Source organism: Corylus avellana, chromosome ca8 (assembly GCF_901000735.1).
Source record: "Corylus avellana chromosome ca8, CavTom2PMs-1.0".
NCBI lineage: Eukaryota > Viridiplantae > Streptophyta > Magnoliopsida > Fagales > Betulaceae > Corylus > Corylus avellana.
Window position 1 is genome coordinate 9,934,256 of NC_081548.1, and position 9,497 is coordinate 9,943,752.

Sequence of the window (9,497 nt, forward strand, 5' to 3'; positions counted from 1 at the left end):
TCAAAACATGTTTTTCCTTAAAAACATTTTTGGACGGTGGACCATTGAAGTTATATATATATATATATATATATATATATATAGATAGGCATGTATTTAACTAAAAATGTAATCATTAATAATTTCAAAGTACAATCAAAGAACCACCTGTCTTTGAGCCCTGTCAAGAAAATCCTGGACTCGTACAAAGCATCCTCACCACATATCAATAAATGACCATGATGATCATGAGACTAATTATTTATTAAAAACATGTATACAGCAACTTAAAGCATACAAAACAGTAGTACTACATCCATGCATCTTCCAATTAAATTGAAGTTAGAGGCTTATGCAATCAGTTGGCTTAAAGGACACAGTATTGGCCTCGCTGTCATAACCCACCAAGAAGTTCAATTGTGCCACGTTACCAAAGATGTAGATTCTTTCACTAGCAAGGAAAGCGAAGCACAAAAGTTCCTCGCTTACTCTCAAGAAGGTGTTCACCGGATTCAGCTTCACGTCGGCGTCCCTGAAATGCACTGTGATATTCGGAGCCCCTATATCATCCGACGCCGACTTGTAGCAAAGACTTAGCACTTGAATGGGATCGTCAACGCGTTCCAGATCAATCTCTTCTGCCACTGCCGCTTCAAACCTGGAGTAGAAATCTTCTGAAAATAGCGTTAATGTGGTGCCCGAATCAATTACAATGTTTCCCTCTGAGTCTTCGAAGGGGGAAGAATCGTCAAACTCCAATCTTTTATTGCCGACGCTCATTGCCTCCAGTGTTAGAAAGTAGAAATTCGTATCCGGCCCTTTTGGGCCCAAGCCAGTAGAAACGGCTCCAGGCCCAGAAACCACCACATCACGACCAAAACTCAATTTGCTTCAGTTTTTGCCAAGGGAAGTTGTCGGCACCAAGCAGTGGGAAAACTTGCCACCTGTTATTTACAACAACATATAAATTAGACCATTAACTTCATGATCCCACTTTTCTTGTAAGTTTAAGCAGGTAGGAGTAAATTTAATTATTTAATCAACATTTTAACACACTCCCTTACGTATGAAAGAGTTAGGAATAGGATCATCTCTATTTCATTTGAAATTGAGGGAATCTATTTAGTAATATTGTCTTAATATTAAAGTTGAAGGTAGTGCCAGCTCAATGCTTAGGCAAACTAGACAATTGCCTCAGGTCCCAAATAACTATAGCATAATTAAGTTTCGTTTTATTAAAAAAATAATAATAATTAGAGCCTCAATTATGATAAAAAGTTAGTCAATTGTCCTTAATTAAGGCCTCAATTATGGTAAAAAATTATTTATGATAAAAAAGTTAGTAATTGCTCTTTAATTAAGGCACCAATTACGGTAAACATAAATATAAATAATTAAATTTCAAGATATTAAGACTTTAAAGAAAATGAAAGAGAAAATTGGAAAGTTACATTAATTACACTCTTAAAGCGGTTACTAAACTTATAGTTTCATCTTCACTTAAAACCAATATATAGGCTAAGTTCGTTCATTAAATAATTTTTAGAATAAAGTAACTTTCTTTTTTGCAAATTAGATTCTACATATAAAAAAAAAAAAAAAAAAAAAAAGAAAGAAAGAGAGAGAATTATATGTACGTAGCTCAACACAAAATATGACATCTCTTAAAATTGAATGTCTCCTAACAAAAATGAATTTTGCAAGTTATTTGGCAAAAAAAAAAAAAAATTAAGGGCAAAAGTAAAAAAGAAATGATTTAAAATTAAAATTATTTAAATAAAAAAATGCCCTACTTAAATAAAAAAAAAAAATACCCTACTTAAGTTTGTCACCTTAAGGCCTCAAAACTTATTAAGCCAGCCTTGGTTGAATGATGAAATTTATAATATTAATCTCATTTTACACTAAATAAATATTATACTTAAATCACTATTTTTTTTCGTAAACTTAATTTGATAAAAAAAAACATATAATTATTTAATTAACATTTTAACACTATTAGCTTACCAATGGAAGAACCCAGTTGGGAAACGGGGGGAAACTTCGCCGCGCCCAAAGCCGACGATGCTGGAGCCTTTGTTATTGAAGGTTCCGGCATTGTTGTGTCCACAGCCTACGACGATATTACGAAGAGACACAGGGACGCTTGCAGTCGATTCCAGCGTGAGAGTGTCAAAAGCAAGATCTCCCTGGCTGTATGAATTATCGCCATAAGACACTGAATATTTGCAAGAAGATGATGATGATAATGAGTCGCATGAGGTTCCTCACAAGGACTGGCATTCGCTTGCACTGCAAGAAACGTTTTTGTATGTTTTCGACTCGGCAAGGTCAAAAAGCGGGTCTGTTTGGTTGTAATAGTTGGTGCAAGGCTCGCACTGCAACCAAATGAGATCACTGCCGGTGTCAGCGACGCCAAGGACGGGGACCGGCGGCGTGCCGACAGAGTATTTCATGAGGTATTCGCCTCTGACTGCAACTATTTCTGATCGAATTAATTCATTGGGAGAGAGTGAAGAAGAAGTTGGCTGGAAATGATTGACGCGGGTAATGGAACACCGCAAAGCGTTTGCTACGCACTGCAAAGGAGTCTCTGAAGGGTCGTAGAAGGGAGAGAGTGGGGAATTGCGGTGGATGAGATCCACGCTGAAGCCGCCATTAACAGCCTCCGCAGTGATAGATAAGCTGTAAAGAAGACAAATGGAGAAGGTAGTTACGATCGCAGCAGAAGCAAGAAGAGAGTGATGAGATGCCATGGCCGTTTTTGGAGAAACTATAGTAGGTGTAATTTAAAGGTAACGGTACTCTTGACCTACCGAAATTGTTTTTGCCAAAATTGACATTGTTTTCCATTCTTGAATGGATTTTCTTAGATTCTCCAATTATAAAATCTGATGATTTTTGTAAAAGTGTGATCTTGCATGTAGGGCGGGCTTAATACAAAACCCATTTTTGTTAGGAGACATTTAATTTCAACAGATGTCATATTTTACAAGAAACAAACTTAGCCAATATATTGGTATTAAGTTCGATGAAAGTATAAATTTAGTAACTGCTTTAGGAGTGAAATTAATAATGTAACTTTTCAATTTTCTCTTTTCTTTCCTTTACTTTGGGACTGGTCTAGTCCCAAAGTAATTATCAGTGAGTGGACTTTGCACAGTTGGTGAGAGTTTGTAGCAAAAGATATAGCTTTTGAGAGAGATGAATGTAGAAATGCCTGTGTGCATTCACCTAACCTGTCCAACTTTGCAATTCTCATTACCTGAACGTAGAAATGCTTGTGTCAGTTGTGTGCTTTCAGGTCGCAGATTTGGCATAAGGACGCTGTATAGTGTAAAGATATGAGTACGGTCATTTTATGCTCAACTTGCCAACTTGGATTTTGACCTAATTTGATTTTCGTTTTAAGAGAAAAATGAAAAATTAATCCCTCTAATTTGGGGTTTAAAAGTGGCTAAATATTTCTTGTGACTATGTGAGTAAGCAAAAAGAGAAATGATTAGTGTCAATAATTTGTTTATATTTTTCTCATATTCTTTTACAAATTTAATAAATTAACCATTAGATCTGTGGAGTTTATCATTAACTTATGTGGAAAAAAAAATCATAGACTTTAGAAAAGTTAACAGAATTCATTAAGAACTAAGAAGTAACATCAGCATTGATCATATGAGAATTCATGACCTTTTCCTCAAAAAAAAAAAATTAGCTATTGTGACACATGTCGTTTATAATAAAAAAATTAAAAATTAAAAAGAGAGAGATAAACTAAAAAATTAATATTAAATTTTATTTAATTAATATCTAAAAAATAAGGAAAAGGCATCTCTTAATTAATCTTTTCTTCTTATGCCTCAAAATATATCAACCTGACAGTTTAATATATATGTATGTAGTTGATCCAATGACTACTAAATCCTAACATGCTGTTACATGCCACCTTAAATTGTAAGATTAACCCAATTTACTTGGGTTGGATCTATATGTTTATTTGGTAATTAATGCTTTGAAACACTTTAACAGTAATCAAATTTTGATTGTATTAATTTCAGAGATTTGATTGCAATAAGATTTTATTGGTGCTCACGTATAGGAGAGCTTTGATCGTATTAATTTCAGAGATTTGATTGTAATCAGATTTTAATGGTGATCAAATCTAATGATATTAATCTAAGAAAATTCTTAAGTAGGCAGGACATGTACTAGTGCGTAGATTCGAATCTCTGCAATGGAGAATTCCCACATATGCCTGATTAATATTAACGGATTCTCATTAATGCCTTGGTGGGCTTGAGTTAGACTATGGCTCAGTCGAATTTGAAGGAGCGTATGTGGTTCCACCGTTTAGGCTCCACAAGCAGCACCCAGCGGGTAAATGCTATTATGGTCATGCACAGTTAGGATAACCCTATAGCCACAATTAGTCTCTTCGGCCTACCCTTATTTCTCAAATAGGAAAGAAAATTTTTGATTTCTATATGCAAAATAATGGGTGCTTATTTGAAAACGTGTGAATTTAAACCAAAATCATGATTTCGCATAACAAATATTTGATAAAAAATCATTTTTTAACATGTTTTACCAAATACCTTTGCAATTTTATAAAATAGCGATTTCAAAAATACAATTTTTAAAATCGCTTATTAAAATCGCAATCAAGGACTATAAAGGCTAAATCAATCTCTTCTGCCGCTGCATATTCAAACTTGACTGATCAGCAGGATCAAAAAGCGGGTTTGTTTGGTTGTAATAGTCGCTACAAGGCTTGCACTGCACCCAAATTAGATCACTGCCGGTGACCGGTAACGGCGGCGTGCCGACGGAGTATTTCATGAGGTATTCGCCTTCTATTTGCGACTACTTTTGATCGAGGTTCATTGCGAGAGGGTGAAGAAGAAGTTGGATTAAAATGACTAGCATGGCTAATGGAACGGCGCAAAGCGTTTGCTATATGCGCTGCGAAGGAGTTTCTCAAGGGTTGTAGAAGGGAGAGTGTAGGGAATCGCGGTGGATGAGATCCACGCTAAAGCCCCCATTGAGAGCCTCGATCGGTGTCTGTGAGAGAGAGAAGCTGGAAAGAAGAAAAATGGAGAAGGTTGTTACAATCGCAGCAGAAGAGAGAAGAGAGTGATGATGATGAGATGCCATATATATATGGCAAATTTTTGGAGAAACTATACGTGGTGAGAAAGCGAAGGAAATATATCCATTATCCATGCATGTAAGCAAATATATAGTGATGCAAAAGTTAGAGGCAGCCGCGCGTGGTCCGTCGCCTACCCAAATTGTACGATTCCTTTTTTTTTTTTTTTTTAATATGTTCACACAAGAGAAGAGAGAAGGGGATTCAAAATTGACATTGTTTTCAGCTCTTAATGAATTTTCTTACATTCTTCAGATATATATTTCATTAATGGAAATATATTTTGAGAAATTGTTAAAAATAAAACTTAAAAAGGTGTGGCCGAGTTATATATTCCCATGAACCAATATTAGTTATGGGGTGGCTCAAACACCACCATATATGCTCAGAGTGTGGTCAAATCACCCATAATCCGACTAGACAGGATGGCTCGACCTTGACCATCTCTTTTTATATATATATATATATATATATATATATTTTATATTTGTTAATAATTTTTATTATTATAAATGATGAGCGTCAAAACATTTTTGGACGGTGGACCATTAATGAAAGTTTAATTTGCACATATATATCTCACATTAACCATCTATTTTTCATATATAATTACGAAAAGCTCTACCCAACGCAGTAAAAATTAATATCTATCAATTTTCGGTTATTAATTATGTTTACAAGTAAGAGAACAATTTTCCTTATATTTAGTGATGATGAAGTAAATTAGCTAGCAACAATATAATATATATAGTCATGTATTTAATTAAATGTAATCATTAATAATTTTAAAGTACAAATACAGAACCACCTATCTTACAAATTTCGGACCCGTATAAAGTGTCCCCTTCACACACATGGTGAGACTAATTATTTATTAAAAACATGTATATAGCAAACTCGTAAAACATATATACAAATTAAACAGTTAGAGGTTTGTGCAATCCGTTGGCTTAAACGACACAATATTGGCCTCGGTGTCATAACCCACCAAGTAGTCCAACTACGCCACGTTACCAAAGATGTAGATTCTTTCACTAGCAACGAAAGCAAAGCACACAAGTTCCTCGCTTACTCTCAGGAAGGCGTTCATCGGATTCAGCTTCACATCTGCGCCCCTGAAATGCGCCGTGATATTCGGAACCCCTATATCATCCGACGCCGACTTGTAGCAAAGATTTAGCATTTCATCGGGATCGTCAACGCGTTCCAGATCAATCTCTTCTGCCACCGCCGCTTCAAACCTGGAGTAGAAATCTTTTGGAAATAGTGTTAATGTGGTGCCCGAATCAATTATAATGTTTCCCTCTGAGTCTCCGAAGGGGGAAGAATCGTCAAACTCCAATGTTTTATTGCCGACGCTTATTGCCTCCAGTGTTAGAAAGTAGAAATGCATATCCGGCCTTTTTGGGCCCAAGCCAGTAGAAACGGCTCTAGACCCAGAAACCTCCGCATCACTACCAAAACTCAATTTGCTTGAGTTTTTGGCTTGGGAAGTTGTCGGCACCAAGCAGTAGGAAAACTTGCCTCCTGTTATTTACAACATATATATAAATTAAACAATTAAATTCACGATCCCACTTTTCTCATAAGCTTAAGCTGGTAAGAGTAAATTTAATCATTTAATTAATATTTTAACATTTTTCCTTACGTGTAAGCTCAAACTCTCTTTTAAAAGGTTGGGTTCAATACGTGAAATATTTAATTGAAATGAAAGGGTCAGAAATATAATCATCTGCATTTCATTTGAAATTGAGAGTATCTATTTAGTAATATTGTCTTAACATTAGAGTGGAAAGTAGTGTCTGCTCAATCCTTAGACAAATTAGGCAGCCTCATGCCCCAAATAACTATAGCATAATTATGTTTCCTTTTTAAAAAAAAAATAAAAAAAAATTAGAGCCTTAATTATGATAAAAAGTTAGTCAATTGTCTTTAATTAAGGCCTCAATTATGGTAAAAAATTATTTATGACAAAAAAGTTAGTAACTACTCTTTAATTAAGGCCCTGATTCCTGTAAACATGAATTCAAAGAATTAAATTTCAAGATATTAAGACTTTAAAGGAAAGGAAAGAGAAAATTGGAAAGTTACATTAATTGCACTCTTAAAACGGTTACTAAACTCATAGTTTCATCTTTTTTTTTTTTTTTGAGGGAATATATAGATATTCATTGATTCAAAAAGATCCGAAGAGGATCACACAAGAAGAAGAGATTGTTCCCTTCTTACAATATCACCTATACTTGGAGGGGCATCCCCCAACCAAGTAGAGAAAGTGACATGGGCGGTAACCAATTTTGCAAGCACATGTGCCGCATTATTGGCATCCCTCAAGACATGTAAAAAACGGGCATTCTCTACACCACAAAGCTCTAAATTTATGCCTTCTATGAACTGTCCATAACTGCTCAAACATGGCCCTTGTAAGTCAATTGCGTGGATAACTTGCATGGCATCACCTTCAAAGAGTATGTTATCAAAGCCCATTTCTTTGCTAAACAGGACAGCATGCAATGCAGCCATGGATTCTGCTGTAATAGGATCAGTTATGACTTCATGAGTTACGCTACGAGCTGCCAAAAATTTCCCCATCGAGTCCCTTGCAATGATACCCAACCCAACTCTCTTCTCCTTCGTGTTCACCGCCGCATCCCAATTAATCTTCACCATGTTTGCTGGTGGAGGTTGCCACTTGGGAATGGGCCGTTCCAGATCAGGATTTCTTTGCGCTAAATTACCGTCATTCACCCGATGGTACTCGTCCAAAGCATATTGTGCCTCTCGCAGGAGCTGGTTTGGATCAAGGAAAGGACTTCCGTGTACCACAGCGTTCCTACGCAGCCAAATACGTCTAGTAGTAACAGCGAAAAACTCCATTTCCGACCTATCCAAGCGCTCCAACAAAAGCCCAAAAATATCGGAGAAGCTTTCATTCAATCCTCCAACTTTTTGAATTTTTACCGGACCACTACCCCATACATCTGTTGTTGACAGGCAGCTCCACAATATATGCTCCACCGTCTCATTTTCAGCTTCACAAATAGGGCACATGGGACTTTTTACAACTCCTTTTTTATATAGATTAGCCTTTGTAGGGAGCAAATTATTAAGGGCTCTCCATAAAAACATCTTGACCACATTTGGAACCGACAATTTCCAGCATTCATTCCATGCAAAACTCTTCACATTTTTTGAACACCCACTTCGCCTATTTGCCATAGATTCCATCTCAAGGTGATAAGCACTTCGGACGGAAAAAACGCCATTTTTTGTACATCGCCAAATAAGTCTATCTTTTGTTTGAACTAAGCTGAGTGGGATACTTTTAACCACCTGCGCTTCTTCCTCAAAGAAAATTTCCGACAAAAGATCGACCTTCCATTGTCGTGTTTCTGAGGAGGAGGTGCATAGAGCTCTATGCAAATGGGACCTATCAAAGCCCCGGGGCCAGATGGATTTACGGCAGGATTTTACCAACAAAATTGGGCTACGGTTGGCATGGAGGTATATATGTACTGCAGTTCTACATTTTCTCAATGGTTCTAAGATGGAGGCGAATATAAATGTTACACATATTGCACTAATACCCAAAAAAACATATCCTAGTTGTGTCTTTGATTTCAGGCCCATTAGCCTCTGCAATGTGATCTATAAAATTATTTCCAAGGTATTGGCAAATCGACTTAAGAGGGTTCTTCCACATCTTATATCAGAAAATCAGAGTGCCTTTATCCCAGGCAGACTGATTTCTGACAATATTGTGGCGGCATATGAAACGCTTCACTCCATGCACACTAGAATGTGGAGTAAAGTGGGCTACATGGGGATAAAGTTAGATATGAGTAAGGCCTACGATAGAGTGGAGTGGGTGTTCCTAAAGGCTGTCATGCGAAAAATGGATTTTCCGGAGAAATGGGTCAATCTAATTATGGAATGTGTGACTTCAGTCTCTTATGCTATATTGGTGAATGGACAGCTAGTGGGAAGTATCAAACCTTCACGGGGGCTACGACAGGTTGACCCGCTATCCCCATACTTGTTCCTGTTGTGTGTGGAAGTTCTTAGCTCTCTTTTGACCCAAGCGGAAAGGAAGGGGGTTCTAACCGGGGTGCCCACCTCCAAAAAAGGCCCTAGGCTGAGCCACCTTTTCTTTGCAGACGACAGCCTGATTTTCTGCAAAGCGAATTCTGTTGAATGGAGGAGACTAACAAAGCTTCTTGGAAAATATGAAGCTGCCTCGGGACAGATGCTTAATAAGGAGAAGACTGCCACATTTTCCAGCCGCAATACTAGCCTGGAGAAACGGTTGGAGATCACCCAGCAATCGGGTCTCCAAGCCACCCAAAGTTATGATAGGTATTTGGGACTTCCA

General features: G+C 36.9%; 2 protein-coding genes across 2 annotated transcripts in view; both read right to left on the reverse strand.

The window, feature by feature from the left end:
- The window catches only part of LOC132189992 (protein ANTI-SILENCING 1), a gene marked incomplete in the record, with an annotated part of 50,509 nt that overhangs the window by 24,514 nt on the left and 16,498 nt on the right, over positions 1-9,497 (reverse strand).
- Positions 322-2,735, reverse strand: LOC132190864 (aspartic proteinase CDR1-like). The gene is made up of 3 exons (XM_059605897.1): positions 2,251-2,735; positions 1,987-2,172; positions 322-868 (listed from the first exon to the last, which is right to left on the reverse strand). The coding sequence occupies exons 1-3, from the start codon at positions 2,733-2,735 to the stop codon at positions 322-324; spliced, it is 1,218 nt and encodes a 405-aa protein (XP_059461880.1).